At 39.2% G+C, this 17,731-nt stretch overlaps 1 protein-coding gene across 12 annotated transcripts in view; it reads left to right on the top strand.

Annotated features, from left to right (window-relative positions):
- Dock10 (dedicator of cytokinesis 10) overlaps nt 1-17,731 on the top strand; it is a 271,205-nt gene that overhangs the window by 168,676 nt on the left and 84,798 nt on the right. For all 12 annotated transcript variants that reach the window (XM_045146779.1, XM_045146780.1, XM_045146772.1 and 9 more), the window contains exons 12-16: nt 5,029-5,250; nt 5,573-5,695; nt 6,630-6,712; nt 13,823-13,945; nt 16,111-16,190. In XM_045146779.1, coding sequence (XP_045002714.1) covers nt 5,029-5,250; nt 5,573-5,695; nt 6,630-6,712; nt 13,823-13,945; nt 16,111-16,190 — 631 coding nt within the window. The remainder of the gene's footprint in view (nt 1-5,028; nt 5,251-5,572; nt 5,696-6,629; nt 6,713-13,822; nt 13,946-16,110; nt 16,191-17,731) is intronic.

A 17,731-nucleotide genomic window follows, 5' to 3' on the forward strand; every position in this document is an offset into this window, starting at 1 on the left:
AGGAGCACACCCAATAGCACTTCGCACATTGCAGAGAGCACAAGCACTGAGGTGGAATTATTCACACACGGGCAGAAACTTACCTGTAACTTAAGAAGCATCAATAGGTCAGCGTTCTGGAATCCTTTGCATGAGATCAGCCTAGTAGTTCAGTTTCCTACTGTCTTCTTTGAATTCTTGGTGGTATGTAACATGGCATTCATTTATCTGCTGCCGTGCTAAGGAGAGAGACCCCAGGCCTTGCAAGTGCTAGGCCTCCTACTAAGCTATATCCCCCACACCTCACATGTTGCGACGGGATCTCACTCTGTTGTCCAGGCTGATCTGAATCTCACAGAACTCTTCTTGCCTCAGCCTCCCAAGGGCTGGGATTACAGACACGAGCCACCATGTATGGCTTATTGTGACTTTTAAACTCACATTTTTATTTTGGCATTTCTTAGAGAAAAGTCAAGGCTAAAAACACTAAAAATTCACTCCTAAGATCTCACAGTATTCTTGATTACAACAAGGTTAAATAGTGAGTCAATGAAGTAGCATTCAGTCAACATTAAAAGTGCAGGTGGTGCATGCATGACACATATCCCAATTGCATTGCACTCTATTTGGAAACACACAGTACTCATGAATTCCTTGCCAGATTCCTTCTTCTACCAAGGAACTCTCCTGACATTTTTCTCTTCGTAAAAGTACACTGCTGGACAATTCTAGGCTGATTGCCAGTGCTTGTGTAGAAGCATTAAATGTTGAACTGTAAAAGGAGAAAATATGAACCGTTTCTAATCCTTATAACAGTATTTTCATGTTTTCCTTCTCTTCCAATGCATTCTGCTCTAGATTCAAATAAGTCACCCTACAATTGCCATATTGCACCTAAAAGAAGAAAGCTTATTTTCAGATAATTGATGCAAGCCATGTCTGCTTTAGAAAGTAAGGGCAGCGTTGAGTCGGTATCATTAACTTGACTGGGATTTTGCAGTCCCAGGCCTGCCTCTGTCAGCAGTGGAGACAGAGAACGGTTGGCCAAAAAGATTAACTCCTGCAGAAGACTTTTCTTCAACACCTACTAACCTTATGTTGCTTCACCTCAACTTGCTCTGAGCCTCCTACTTCCTGCTGTAGTATCAGGATGTGTCCAGGTTATATACACCCAACTGATGAGGAGAAGTCAACAAGATCGGTGCTTCTTACATCAGATTGCCAGGCTCTTCAGCTAAGGGGTTGGGCCATGTGAGTCTCCTCTATGTAAATGGAGATAATAACAGCAACTATTTCAAATATCATGTGGAGATCAAATGAGATGGAATAAGTGGAAAATTCTTAGTTCTTAGTACAAAGTAAACATTTAGAAAATATTCAGCGTTTTGGCAACATGTTTTTAATTGCTCTAAAAACATGAAAGATCTTTATATTTTTTTTGTTCTTTCCTTGTTTGCAATTTTGTTCAAGGTAGGGTCTTTCTCTAGCCCAGGCTGACCTAGAATTTACTATGTAGTCTCAGGCTGACCTCAGACTCACAGTAATACTCCTACCTCTGCCTCCCCAAGTTGCTGGGATTAAAGGCGTGCACCATCATTATGTGAGATATTTTTAAAGAAGCTGAAATGGGAACAGCTCATAAGAATATTTCCCCAAAACCAAGCTTCCTCTTCCTTCATAATTTCAGCCATGCGCTATGTATGAATAAGAATGAAAGTGCAGTCATGTTCATTAGATTCTAAAAATGCTTGCATGATATGCCTACTATGGGAAAAGAAGATAGCTGGTCTCTGAAAGGCTTAACTTCTGGAAACGGATAGATAGTAAACAAGGAAAGACATTCACAAGGTTGTTGAACAGTAGTGACAGGGAGGAACTTTACAAGGATGAGGTGTGGGCTCTGCTTTGGACACTTTTATGCATGATAGTACAGTTTCCTAAGAAGAAAAAAGTGGAGGAAGAACAGATTTGGTTAAAAACTACCACTATGGGGAAGTTCAACATGTTAAGACTACTAAAAATATCTTGAGCAGAGTCAGATGCAGGTTTGGAACTCAGAATGGTGACTGTGAGTGGAGTTGAAGGTCTGTTTTAAGCAGTGGCCTGGGAAGAACTATCTAGGCATTTCTGCATACGTAGAGAAAGGCCAGGTAGGAAACATTCAAATGATGAATAGTGAAGTGACCAGGAATAAAAGGCTATTACAAGAGAAATAAGCCAAGAGGTCCAGGCAGAGCAAGGCTGCTGTATGGGTTCACCCCGAGAGCTGTGTATCCCGAAGTCTAAGAGGAAACCAGTAGATATGGCAAAGTCGGTATGTTAGTGACCATAGCAACAGCAATTTTCACATGGTGAAAAGGTATTAAAAGTAATCAGACCATGCAGGATATAAAAAGAAAGCTAGACACCTAGAATCCTGGTTCTTAGAACCATTTGGAAATCTTGAGAAAATGTAACCCAAATCTTAATGCCACTTACCACACTAAATAAAAAATAAATGCCCCTTATTAGTTATACATTAACACATACTAATAAAAATATAGTTAAATAGAGAAAATAGATTTTTGACCAAATAAATCCTTAAGCATTAAAAATAATTAAGTTTAGAAACTAAGAATGAAGGATAATGGACTTTTCTTTCTAATGGCAAGGACATGTGACTCCTTCCACATGTACTGCGTTCTTTGTGATAAGATGTATGTTCAAAAGCTAATAGTGTTATTTAGGCCAGTTCATCAGACAAGGAGAAGACCCAAGTTCTGAGTATGGCTTTTGTGTGTCCTTTCCTATCTGTCAGGTTAACTGGTTAAAGTTGATTTAAAATTTAAAATGTTTGTATGCTTGCGTCATTTTCAACTTCTTTTTTTTTTTTTTTTTTTTCCTAGGTAGGATCTCACTCTAGCTCAGGCTGACCTGGAATTCACTATGTAGTCTCAGGGTAGCCTCAAACTCATGGTAATCCTCACCTCTGCCTCCCAAGTGCTGGGACTAAAGGCATGCACCACCACACCCAGCTATTTTCAACTTATTTTACAGTAGACACAAAAGTTAGAAAACTAGAGAATAGTTAAAAAAAAAAATCATTTCACTGTGCTTGTAAGCGATCACATAGAAGCCAGTACCCTTAGCCCCAGAGCAGACAGTCACTGCCCATGTTTTGAAAATCTCTGCATACTTACTCAATGGCACTCTTTTATGAATGTAACTTATTAACCTTGTTGTTCTTAATTCAACAAGCATGATTTAAAGTAACTGAAAGAGTTCTTCTACTTACCAGTGAGCCAACGACTACACTTCATAAGTGAATGTCTAATGACTTCCTGAAAAAACATTCTCATGACAAGAAAACAGTATTTGACAGCATGTAATTTTTTAGTCAGTAACTGAAAGCCAAATTCAAGTTGATGGCTGTATAGTGTAAATTATTTCTTTGAAAATGGGAATTGATTCCGAAAAAAAACCCACAAAAAAATAAAGCTATTTCATAGTAGTACACATTTGAAATTTCATGACCTTGAATTTTTAGGAAGAGTACAGAATTCTAGACCTTCAAAACCTTTTAAGGTGTTTTGTTAAACAAATTCATATTGAAAAACCAGATATTCAAAAAATCAGCCCTGACATTTACATTGAAAAAGTGATTGGAAGAAATAAATGAATCACCATGTGAGTTTTAACTTCTGGTGGGTTATCAAAATATCTAATTTATTACCATTCAGCAATCAAAAATGAAAATCAAAATATAACAGTTAGGAGAAAATAAGGATTTTATTCTTTGACCTTCAAAGTATTTGTAGTTTCTGAGTTATTTTCAACTCTTAACAGGCTACCATGACCACAAACACAAGAGTTTTTTTAAATAACTTAATAAAATGTAGCTTTTACTTTGTAATTATTTAAATTTTTAATTTTATTTTACACTTGGAATTCTATTTGTAATAATGAGTGAGGCTGGCAGGTATTAATAATGGATTAGATTATACCTCTGTTACAAACTAGTGATATTACCGACTTTGAAAGGACAGGGTGGATTTAAGGAATTCTACAGGAGAGTCAGTCTACATCATAATGAACTGATGTGACTACAATAAGGTCCTTTTGTATAACTTACTTGCTCACAGAAAACTAGCAGATGACAAGTGTGAGTTCAAAACTAAAGCACAGACCAGAGAGAAATGGGAAGTTTCCTTAACTCACCTCGGTGTCCCCTTCCTCCATTACCCGTGCATGTGCGTGCCGGTTACCCAGCCTTCGTGTTTCTCAGCTGCTTCTTCCTCGCACCCTCCCACACACATTTTGCATCCTCCCACTAGGATGCTCTGTGTCCTGCCATGGTCTTTGCACTCACCCCCTATCTAGGAGCCCCTTGAGCCCATGCTTCCTAGTTCCTACTCCTTTAAATCTAAGCCAAGAAATTTCCTGGTTTCTTCTCATAATGCAACACTTTCCCATTTTCCATTTATTTTCCATTTGCAACTTCCTTCCTGGCATCTGGAATACAAGTTAAAGGAGGGGAACTCCATAAGTGGGGATCAGAAAGTCATCACAGAAGTGGCCTGCCCCTGGGTCTTTCAGGATTGGAGGAGGCAAGTGGAAAAACTCACTAGTATAGTCGTGATTCTTTTGAGCCAACATAAAAGCTTATTGAACAAGTAAGAGACAGGTGGCAGATAGTGTCTCACTGTTGGAGAACATACTTACAGATAAGAACAATGAGGTTAGAAGGAACCCCTGAACATGTGAATTCAAAATGATGGTGTAACATGAACATGGTAGGTTTCAATAAGCATTCATATGTAGAGAGAAACCATTACAGACGTACTTGAGTGTTGTATGTGTGGAAGAGAATTCTTTGGAGGAATGAAGAAATCCATGAACCACAGCCCTGGGATCTGAGGCACAGGATTCAGGGTAGGACACTGAGCCAAGGAGAGCGTGCTTTCCACATCTGCTTGATCTGGTGCGCTGTGAAGTGGTGTCTAGAGGAGGCTGTTGGGTGGGCGGTGGCTCTTTGTGGGACCATCTGCTCTTTGGTTGTTTTCCATGCAGATTGAGCCGTTTTTTGTGAGTGTGGCACTTTATGACCTCAGAGACAACAGGAAGATTTCTGCCGACTTTCATGTGGACCTAAATCACCCTGCTGTCAGACAGATGCTCCCAGGAGGAGCTCTGTCTTTGGAAAATGGTGACATTGACAGTGTCACCCCCCGACAGTCCGAAGAGCCCCACATCAAGGGACTTCCAGAGGAGTGGCTGCACTTTCCTAAGCAGGTGGCACGTTTGTTTACTTGGGCGGGACAGAGTTATTTCCAATAGATCACATAGGATTGGCAAGTTCCCAAATAAAATTGCTGTAAATTGTCCTTTTTTTAAAAAAAATGGCAATTTTTAAAATGTCTTTAGGGTGTTTTGTTCTATGAAGATGAAAGGTTTATTTTGGCTTACAGTTTCAAAGGTTTCAGTCCGTGACCCACTGACCCTTGGGGATCTAACTGCATCAAGACCAAGAGTAAGATGCTCACCTCACTGTGGTAGGAAAACCAAGAAGGGTAGACTATTTTTGGTGGTTACTAGGTATTTTCTTTGTATGCAGGCTATATTTTCTGTAAATAATCCGCATTCTGAAATCGTTTTGGTGGCCAAAATTGAAAAGGTCCTCATGGGCAACATCGCAAGTGGTGCTGAGCCTTATATTAAGAATCCAGATTCCAACAAGGTAAGGGTGGTTTTCTTATAAATAATCTCAATGACCTGTAAGATATAAAGTCACACTGCCTTTCTGAATTATCAAATTTGATTTTAAATATTCACCATCGGTGAAACAAATATCACCACAAAAATATTTGAAGTATATATTTTCAGTTTATGTCTTTTTGACTCAGAAGTTCCTTACTTCTGGGAATCCGTTAGTAGAAATAAATTCAAATTTGGATTAAAATTTAACCCTAGAGATCAAAGCATTAGCAAAAAACAAAAATGAAGTTAGGAGTCTGAATAAGTGAAGACAGCTTGCTAAAACATCAGTAATACTGGTAATCTTAACCTGTATGAAGTCAGACAAATGGTTGTCCATGAAATTATACTAACACCTAAATGAAGAAAGAAACAGGAGAAAGACACTGTAATTAACTGAAACATAGTCACACTCATCCATCTATTGTCTAGGCAGCATGAAGCCCTGGGCTGACCCCTAGCTTTGAAAATAGTTCTTTCATGGACTTCTTAAGCAGTCTATGACTAGTTTCCTGCTATAGTAAGAACTCAAAAGGTATGAGAGAGCACTGGCCCCTGAAGCCCATTACAGAGCAAGTCTGCGAATGAATAAAAGGAATTGCTATAAAAACTTAGAATGCAAATTTGATCACTTTCCATTCTAGATTTTAACTTCTCATGTACTAGGGACAGAAGGAAAGATAATAAAAACCTGACACACTAAAACAAGGGTGTTTTCTACATGTGGAGTTTTCAGACTGAAAATAAAATGAAATGTCTTATGATAGTTTTATTCCAGTGGATTATGTCTGTAACCTGTAGGTCAGTAAGGGAGAAATCTATGGAATTTCACAAAGTAAAATAGAGAAGCATTTTATTTACAGGTACAACTTGTAAACAACTTGTCCTAAACAGTATTTTATTTATGTTTTCCTTAGTTTGCACAAAAAATACTAAAATCCAATAGGCAGTTCTGCAGCAAATTGGGGAAATACCGCATGCCCTTTGCTTGGGCAGTGAGGTAAGTTAACCATTGCAATGTACAGAATATAAATATATTTATAGTCTTCATAGAAGCCTTGGTGTTTTTTTTTCCAAGGATCTCTAGCAAAAGCTTCTTGCTAACCTAATTTGTGGAAATGTACATCTCTGGGGAGATGGCTTAATAGAAAAAAAAAAAAAAAAAAAAAAAAAACCTTGCTGTTGTAAGAATGAGGACCCAAGTTCAGCCACATAGGCTCTAGGTTCAGCAAGAGGCACTGACTCAAAGTATAAAGTGAACAGCAGCATTTGAGAGAGATGCCTCTGGTCACACACATACATATGAATACATGTGTGCCCACACACATAAAAACATACACACACACAGCGTTTACACACATACATGCAATGAAAGAGTCTTTCATAGACCCTTTGATGATTTATACTGTCAACCTGACAGAACTTACTTGGGAAATTAACCTCTGGGCATGCCTGAGAGATTATCTTGATTAGATTAATTGAGGTGGGAAGACTCACTTTAACTGTGGACTGAGGTACTAGACTAGGTAAGAGAGAGAGAGAGAGAGCGCAGGCTGGGCACCAGCTGTGGTCATTCTCTTCCTCCCTCTGGACTGAATGTGACCAGGGGTTCAAGCTCCTGCCACAGTGCCCTCACCACCCGGATGGACTTACCTTCTATCTACAAGCCAAAATAGTCCCTTCCTCCTCGTTAAGCATTTAGTCACAGCAACAAGACAGTGACTAATACAGACTCATAAGAAAAAATGGGTAAAGGTCAACAGTGCACAAACCCCATGAACTGACAAGGTTAATAACAACCTTAACAACATTAGCTGCAACTAAGAGTTTGAAGGTCAGCGTTATCCCAGTGGCAGTGAGGATTTTAGTTATTGGACTGGGAGATTTGTCACTAACTAGAGTTGTTGCACTTGAAGCTACCGAGTTTGGTCTTTGCCTTGTTTAAATGTTTAAATTGCTTGAGTATTGCTTTGCTATGCCCAATGCCATCTTCGGCACTGTGAATGTTTATTCTATGCCATTATGGGTTTTGACAGGATACTTTTTGGTATTATGGCTCAGTTAGAAGATCTTGGACTATGGGGATGTATGAACATCATTGAAATTGATAAAAACTATGGGGACTTTTAAAATTAAATGAATGAATTACATTTTATATCATGTATGGTTATCAGTTTATGGGGGCCAGAGGCAGAATGTGGTGGTTTAATTCAGTTGTACCACATAAACTTAGGTGATCTGAATGCTAGGTTCCCAGCTGATTGAGATTTGGGAATTAATGCTTCCTGGAGGCAGTGTATTGTGGGGTGGGCTTATGGGTGTTATAGCCAGTTTTCCCCGTGCCAGCATTTGGCACACTCTCCTGTTGCTATTGTCCACCTTTTGCTGGCCAGGGGTGATGTCCACCCTCTGCTCATGCCATCATTTTACCTGCCCTCATGGAGCTTCCCCTCAAGCCTATAAGAAAAAATAAACCTTTTTCCTACAAGCTGCTCTTGGTTGGGTGGTTTCTATCAGCAATGTGGACCTGACTGCAACAGTAAAGTGCTGAGGAGTGGGATTGCTGCTAGACACCTGACTATGTGGCTTTGGCCTTTTGGAGCTAATTTTCAAGAGGAATGTGGAAGAATTTGAAACTTTGGCCCAAGAGATGCCTTGCAGTGCTGTAAGTACAGCTTAATGGACTATTCTGATCAGAGTTGAAAGACCTGAATGCAGTATGAACTATGGACTGTGAAGTTTGGCTTATGAGGGTGAGAAAGAGCTTTGCTTGGATTGGGCCAGGAGTCAGTGTGAGAAGCTTGCTCTTAGGCCCATGTCCTGAGAAGTTGTGGGTGGTTGCTTTGCGTAAAAATGAACTGCTATGAGCAGAGCAATATGGCACAGAAAGAAATTTTAGGCGAAAACTGCTTCCCATTCAGCTGCAATTGAGAGATTACAACCTTTGAGATTGGGCCAGCTGACCTGCAATGGGGCATCAGGAAGAATGTAGACTTTTTGAAGGGCCCTGAGTGCTCAAGGAGTGTCCTGTTCTTCAAAGTCTACTTTATTCCCCCTTTGATCAACAAATTGGCACCCTACCTGGTATTGTGGAGTATAAGAAATGCAGGAAAGAGAGGGTCATTGAGTTTGCAATGCGGTCTTGTGTTTTGGAAATGACCATGGGCAGTTTGAAGCAGGTTTGCTGGTTACCTGCATGGAGACCCCATGATCCATGAGGATGAACCGTTTATTGCAGTGGAGACCCAATGGATATACTGGGGCCACAAGATGGCTGCTGAGGAGAACTGCCATCCTTGATGAAGTTTTCCAGGACTGTCAGTAGCCTAGCTGGAGGGGTAGAATTGGAAGTCCAGAGACTTGTTGCTGGTTAGAGTTTTTGGACTGGGAGATTTATCACTAACTAGAGTTGTTGTACTTGAAGCTACCGAGTTTGGTATCTGCCCTGTTTAAATCATGTATTGCTTGAATATTTCTTTGTTATGCCCAGTGCCATCTTCTGCAGTGTGAATGTGTATTCTGTGCCATTATGGGTTTGGGGGGGGATATGTTTTGGTATTATGGCTTAGTTAGAAGATCTTGGACTATGGGGATGTATGAACATCATTGGAATTGATAAAAACTATGGGTATTTTTAAAATTAAATGAATGCATTGTATTTTACATCATGTATGGTTATCAGTTTATGGGGGCCAGGAGCAGAATGTGGTGGTTTGATTCAGGTGTTCTGAATGCTAGGATCCCAGCTGATGGAGACTTGGGAATTAACACCTCCTGGAGGGAGTGTATTGTTGGGGGTGGGATTATGGGTGTTATAGTCAGTGTCTCCATGCCAGCATTTGGCACACTCTCCTGATCTATGGTCCACCTTTTGTTGGCCAGGGGTGATGTCCACCTCTGCTCATGCCATCATGTTCCTCACCATCATGGAGCTTCTCCTCAAGCCTGTAAGCCAAAATAAACCTCTTTTTCCCAAAAGCTGCTCTTGTCTATCAGCAATGCAAACCTGACTGCAATAACCACCTACCCTGTGGCAATGTGTATAGTTAAATTTCAGATACAAAATCATTTGCCTTAAAGGATATCATCAATATGATTTTATTTTTGTCTTTCTGTCTTTCCTTACAGAAACACTGATACCAGGACATTAAAAAAAATTCGCAAACATCTACTGAGCCCTTGATGATGCACTGAGTTGTTTATGTTTATCATAAGCTAGCTATAACTCACCAAGCAAACATTTTAACATTGCTAGCAATTGTCACATTCCACAAAAAGAACTTGCTGTCCCTTGGCAAAGTGTTATAATATAACATATTCTAATAGTAAGCTCACTTATATGCTATAAGGACCCAGTATTGTTCTGAGATTTTAAAAGCAGTTATTTTAGACCTAGGTATAACTGGGTCCAAAATCCTAACTCTTAAGTTCTTTATTGACTCTCTCTCCTTTTTGTTTTACCTTATCTGCAAAATAGGAACATAGATATGTAATTTATTGAACTAACTATTAGAAAGTTTATACAAGCGCTGGGCGTGGTGGTGCACACCCTTAATCCCAGCACTCTGGAGGCAGAGGTAGGAGGATTGCCAGGAGCTCAAGGCCAGCCAGAGACTACAAAGTGAATTCCAGGTCAGCCTGGGATAGAGTGAGACCCTACAACAAACGCTGCCCCCCCCAAAAAAAAGTGTACGCATGTACCCAATACAAGGAAGCTTGTTATTAGAAGCCATTTATTATCATTATTATTATTTTATTAATATTAAAAGTCATCTGTGGATATCATAGACACATTTATACTCCAATTTCTGCCAAATTTATATCCATGAAAATAATGTAAAAAGTAATGTGAAGAAGTAACTGCTTGGAGGTAACACTCCACTCTCAGTGGCCTAGCCAAAGAAGCTGTACAGAAGGCAGTTGAAGTTTCTAGAAGGTTGGCGGTATCATCAACACTTGAAGTAATTATTTCTGGGCAAAGGAAGCCAACAAGCCCACCCTCATGCTGCCTTAGTGCTGAGGAATGGTTTGGCTGTCAGCTAGGAACGCATATACACCACCACTCTGTATAGCAACCTCCTCCTCAAGTTTACACGGGCTTCCTGGGGAATGAGAGAACTGTTAAGCAGTGCATTCCAAAGAGTATTGTTAGGTCACTTAGGTCATGTACCCACAAAATATATACATGCTTCAGCTGACCATGGTTGTACTCCCCTGTCCCATGGCAAAAGTGCTTCCCCTGAGGAGAAGCAGGACCAGCAGAAGGCTGGCCATCACTGCTGTCATTCTGACGGAGGAAAACAACACGAAACACCCCAATACCTTCATACTGCAGATTCCCCAGCTACTCTCCCTTCTTGCTTTATTTTCTAGCTTGCAGCTTGTTTCAAAACAGCATGGTTTTGAGCACACCCTAAAACATTTTTGTCCTTTAAAGCAACTGTCATTAAAATAGCAGGAGTGACCATTGCTCGTGGCCGAATTTCTACCCAGAAGCTTCGCACACACAGCTCTCATTACTGTAAAGCAGCATTATTTGAAAGTAGTCGGGTGGCTCTCAGCTTTGGCGCCCTACCATTTTGTAGCAACAATTATTAGCCTCAGAATAAGCACTGAGAACATAGATAGCTATGCACGGTTCTCTTCCACTCACTGGCTCTAGAGAAGGCTGGTTTTACAAGCGTATCCTGTCGCAAATGGCATATCATCCCCAGGATCATAGGTGTCCAAGTCCTTGCTTGCCCTCTCTCATGTTTTTTTTTTTATTTATTTTTTATTTTATTTTATTTATTTATTTATTTATTTTTTTGGTTTTTCGAGGTAGGGTCTCACTCTGGTCCAGGCTGACCTGGAATTAACTCTGTAGTCTCAGGGTGGCCTTGAACTCACAGCGATCCTCCTACCTCTGCCTCCCGAGTGCTGGGATTAAAGGCGTGCGTCACCACGCCCGGCTGGTTTTGTTTTTATTAAGTCTGTTCCATTTGATGTCGTAAGTGGATTACCATACAATTCCCAATTTTCTTTAAAACTAATCAAGACTAAAAGAAACTTTCACTGTCGTAGCTGTACATTTGAAAAGGATACAGACTGCAGCTATGATCTAAGGCCCCTGGCCGCCGTGCTGAGCCCTTCCCCAGCCAGGGGTGGCACATTTCTATTTGACCTTTGAAGTGACTGAGCTCCGCTTACAGTGGATCCTTTCTGTTGTCTGAATTCATTCTTTAATTGTTTTTTAAATTTCCAGTCATTTTTCTTTTGTTCAGCCTTCCACATGCCAGGCAAATGTTCTGTTTATTTTTGAGAGAAGGTCTCCCTTTATAACTCATGATGGCCTTGCACTCAGGGTCTTCCTGCCCCATCTTCCTGGCGCTGGGACTAAAGTCTGTGTCCCCAGGCCTGGCCCTAACAACCATTTCACCATTTATCTTCCATAGCTGCAAAATAAAGGCTAAGGCAGAACGGAGCACGTTTCCAGTTCTAGCACCTTGCTGGTTGAGACAGAAGGATCAGGAGTCGCAGGCCAGCCTGGGCTCCAGAGAGACTTTGTCTCAAGGATTGTCTAAATCCTTACATGCCTCCGATTATACTTTCTGTAAATGACGCTGTCAAGAATCCTCACTTCTTTTGCTATGGCTAAACATCACCTTCTCTTGGTCATAGCTGTGGTCCGGAGACTTCCCCAATGTCCTAATCATTGCTCAGTTGTGGCAGTGGAAACAAAATCCCACATCCCATCTCTGTAAATAAGTTTGTCTTGTGGCCACTGGAAAAAAAGTGTTGTAGACGTCGACTGGCTGTACATCATTGTGCAAAATCTTCTCTCTGGGCAACATTATTTTTCATGTCCTTCATTGTGAGGGTCCAATCTAAATGAAAGGTTTCCTTGACAAGTAGTGGATCTGGACAAAAATAAGTACCATGCAATTCAGACACATTAATGTATTTGAAGTCACTAATTCAGTAAAAAAAAAACTTATGATCCAATTTAGCTTGCTTGTATATTGGGAAATGCATCATATGGATGTTAGCATGTCATACACATGAACTAGAGGCCTATAAAATATTTACCGAAAAGTAATTTTCAGGTTCAGTGGTTTTATTCTATTTTTTTTTTATAAAATTTGTATCAAAATCAAAAGGGAACTTTTCATCTTCCCTCAGTTACTACTTAGCCAAAAAAAAAAAAAAAAAAAAAGTCAATTTGAAGGAATCTAAACATATTCTTCTTATAGTTTTCAGGCCTATTTTTTGTTAATTTACAGGAGTGCTTTGTAGTTTGACATGCTTTTCAATGGCAACTTCAACCTGTTTACTAAAATATTTGGATAATTTAAACAATGTTAAAATAATTAAGGGCCTTATGTGAGAAGAAATAAAAACCTGGCATTACTCTAATATTAAATAAAAAGCAGCCTTTTCTCTGGCACATGATGACTCATGGCGAAAGCTGACATAAGCAGGCCACACAGGAGGCAGACGTTGCCTGACACTATCACTTGAGTAAAAACAGTTCATATTTTTTAATTAAGTGTCTGCAGTTCTAGTGAAATGGATCAAGGAAGGAAATAAAGATTCCTGTTATAGCGTTGTCTTTATTTAATGTAAAAGTCTGACTCACATTTCCTGCATTTTGTCTTTGTCTCAGTCCTTAAACTTTGGACACGGACCCATTCATCTCCACAAAAACATTTCATGAGTCTCTTTCTGCCCTGTGTACAACCTGTTCCTGGGTTCTCTACTCATAAATCTGACCCGTGCCGCCCAGAGCTCGTGACCCTCTGTCTTACCCAGGTTAAGATATCTTCAAAAAATAATCTTTCAAAAATATATCCTCTTTTTCCACCCTCTCAGTACTCCAAAGTTTTCATGTAATTTCCTAAATCAAAGGCATCATAAAACATACTTGCAATATGAACTATTCCCACTATAGATGAAGAGTTGAAAGGAAGAAACAAACTTTGTCTAAGAAATTGTACCTTTTTTTATTTTTATAAATTCCTAGGGTTTCTTCTATGACATACTAGAAATGTCACTAATTTAATCTCCTTAAAGACAAAACCCTGTAAACAGTAACCAAAGACTTATCTAAATAAATACTATTTTTCTTCAGATCTGTATTTAAAGACAACCAGGGAAATGTGGACAGAGATTCGAGGTTTTCTCCATTGTATAGACAAGAAAATAGCAAGATTTCAGCTGAGGACCTCCTGAAAGTGGTCTCAGATTATAGAAGGTATGTTTCCATGGTGTAGCAGATGTCACACTTACCTTGCCGACTGTAGAACGTATGACATTTGGACGTTCTTGGAATTCATGCAAGCTGTTGTTACCATTTGTTGCTTCCCTCTGTAATGACCCTCAATGACCTGAGTCTCAACTAGCCATATTCCTCCAAAAATAGTTGGTTTCGGGTTACTTCCCAGTGGTCAAAACAGTGCCATTAGAATCAATTTGCCAGAATTATATGGAAGAAACATGAAATGTCGTTACATATTTATCTAAAGCTGCACAGCACACACACCCAAAATTCAATATCCCGAAATCACAACATCACTTATTTTACTCCAAGTCTGCAGTTTGACCTTTCTCTTCCACTCGGTTTTGGCTGGCAGAGGTCAGCATGGGGTAGAGGCTCTACATCTAAAGTAGGCACTTAGGGGCTGGAGGGATGGATTAGCGGTTCAGCACTTGCCTGTGAAGTCTAAGGACCGGGTTCAAGACTCAATTCCCCAGGATCCATGTTAGCCAGATGCACAAGACAGCACAAGTGTCTGGAGTTCGTTTGCAGTCGCTGGAGGCCCTGGCGCACCCATTGTCTTTCTCTCCCTCTTTCTCTCTTTGTCTGTCTCTCTCAAATAAATAAATTAAATAGGCACTTAGCTATTGGCCAGCCTGGCCTGGCCATTGGCTGGGACCACAGTGCACCTATTGGCTATAGAGCTTAGCTTTTCCCTCTGGGAGCCCCTCCATGAGACATGTTTACTTCATTGCATTACTTAAACTACTAGCCTCCAGTACACACAGTATTCCGGTAGCCCGCTTTTCTTCAAGTATTACTTCTCTGCCTCTCACACTTAAGAATCAGAAGCCTCATGTCAACCAATTCTTTCTCATGCAACCCCAAAATGTGATATTACAAGTGTGATTAATATTTCTGTCATGTCAACAAATTACATCTATTTAATTAGAAGAGAAGTTTGCCAATGCTTTTTTTTATTCTGGAAATTGATAGAAAACAGAAGAAAGATGAGATGTAAAATCTTAGATAAGGTGCTGCATCAATCTTAATTCTTTGTGATCCACTAACAACACTCATAACATAGGAGACCTTCCTTCCTCTGCTCACCAGACACACTGGCCAACTAAAGCACTCTGAGAAAAGGAAGAGAACTTTACCTCTTTGCCTTTTGCCCAGTTCACTGTGGCATGAAACATCGAAATGCTGAGCAGAATGGAATGGGCAAAGATAAGGGGGTGATAAATGGTAAAAGACTATAGGGAGAAAAACAGATTTTGGCTGATGGCTAATTTCTGTGGTATAAATTCTCCTGATATTGCTGACTTGAAGCTACCAATGGCCCTTATACCTTATAGAAGGAACAACCTCAAAGGCTCAGATTGTCTTATGTGATGCAATGATACAAAATGATGAACTTTGAGGACTCTTTACCTTTTGGTATGATTTGTTTAATGTTAAATTTCATTTTATGCTGGATATGGTCAACAGCTGTCAGACAGAATTCCTGAAATTTTTTCATTTGGCTCTACTAGGCTGTGGTGAACTGGCTCTGACAGACTACTACAATCATTTCTTCTTTTAAAGTAGATTTCTTAGATATGTGAGGCTTGAAATTGTTATTGGCAACTTCTGCACTTCTATAAAGTAAGATTGGTGAGACAGGCAGTTTCAGTAGGAAGGGGTAAAGGAAACAGAGAGACGCCGGGGCCAGGGAGGGAATATGGCTAGGGATAACAAGGGAGGAGAGCCCACACACATGAAGGTGACAGGCAAAGATTTATGTCTCCATGTCTGTTGGTGAAAAGGAAAAACACAGATTCTCACCACTGTAGTGAAGACTAGCCTTGTTCTTTCACATCTTGTTAAAAAAAAATAAACTAAATCGTTTACCATTGTATTCATCTGGCCTTTTATATAAGCAGAACATAAAAAATAAGTTTAAGATAGTCCACAGGATCTCTGAAACTTGACTCTTTCTTGATTATTTTTATTTGCTCTAGCACATACATTTAATAGAATTAAACTAACTACACAAGATCAATACAGGATTATTTGGGATCTGCTTTTTGCCCTTCTAAAAGCTAAGAATTATGTAATGTATTGGTTTTTCTGTGAAAATGAAAATGATACATGTGTGGGTATGATATGTAATTTCACAGGGCTGACCGAATAAGCAAGGTGCAGACCATACCCGGAAGCCTGGATATTGCCATTGACAACATTCCTTTGGAGCATCCAAGTATGATAATGATATCATGATTCAGTTATAGAGTTCCCAGTACTTTCTGGGTTTTTGTTGGTTGGCTGGTTTGTTGGTTAACTGATTGGTTATAAGATTTGGGTATATTTGTTCTCAAAGTGGAGATGGAATTCATTATCTTATAGAAATATGGGACCTCTTATTTTACAATTGAGACAAGCAATAACTATTATATATAAGCAAACCATATTGTGCATAGCATAACAATTGTCTGTTATATAAATCTGGGTTTAATATCCAGCAAGTTATTAAATTCTATCATGTAATTGTTAAAATCTTGGAGGCTTACAAATGAGGAAAGTGTAGCATAGGAAGATTAATGAACTGCTGAGTTCATATTGAAAGAATTTAATTTTTGTCTAGTTCATCTGACTGAAGGTCAGATGGCTCTACCACACCCCACTGTTAACAAATTTATTTCAAAACATGTGTGGCCACCCAAGTGGCTAAAACACTGTGATTGCACAGAAAGGATCTACCTCAGAATATAGTCAAAATTCCTGCTTTTAGTAACCTACAAATGAGGGTTTCTGAATATAGAATGACTTATGGCTTCCAATCAAGAATGATGACTTGTGAGGACTACTGCCATGCGATACTAGCATTGCCACTAGTACTATTAAATTTTCCATTCTCATAATTTTCCACAAATCATTTTAATATGAACTATAATGATCCTTCTAACTTTAGCTCTGACTCCAAATCATTTTTACATTGACTGATAAGAAAAAGCAGAGGATAAACAAAGCCATTTCCTCTACCTGATTTGGGTTTTTATTACCTATGAAAAAGAAAACCAGCAGAAGAGAAAGATAAATATTCTCACTGAAGGAATTGTAGGGTATTAGAGGCATTTGAGCATACAATAAAAAAATTGGAATTGATTTAAGATTAGACATTATAACCTTTATGATTTCCAAACACATGCAGCTGAACAATTTCTATTATCTGAAGGCAGAAGGTTCTCTATGGGTAAAGATAAGGACCAGGGCTGGCTCCCCAAAACTACAGCTTTAGCCTCCCAATGTGTAGTGAAAGTTTTGATTTATACATTCCTAAGGGTCTTTTTGTTCTCTTAGGCTTTTTACTACATTGTTAGATATTAAGAGTTGATAAAAATTAAACATAAAAAATATAATGTAATGTGCAAAGGGCTTCTTTAATATAAAAATATTCCATAGGAAAAAATGTGTATTGATCCACCAGATACTATCAATAGTCCACTGAATAAAGTTATTTTCTGCCGTATGGCAGTATGTGTATTATTTTTATAATTATGTAATAAAAGTCAATGGGTTAATTGCTTATAAAATCTGGTTAGTGTTTTAAAAAGACCGTCAGCTAATATTTGCATTTTAAATGAAACCAAACAGAGAGAATATATTTATAAATCCATCTAAAAGATTTACCAAGACATGAGTTTCAGTAGTAAACATATAACCTCATTATCTGTCATGCCCATCCATTCATGCTGGCAATACTTGGTGTCACTTGGGCATAACAGGAAGTTTCCATTTGGA

Source organism: Jaculus jaculus, chromosome 4 (genome assembly GCF_020740685.1).
Source record: "Jaculus jaculus isolate mJacJac1 chromosome 4, mJacJac1.mat.Y.cur, whole genome shotgun sequence".
NCBI lineage: Eukaryota > Metazoa > Chordata > Mammalia > Rodentia > Dipodidae > Jaculus > Jaculus jaculus.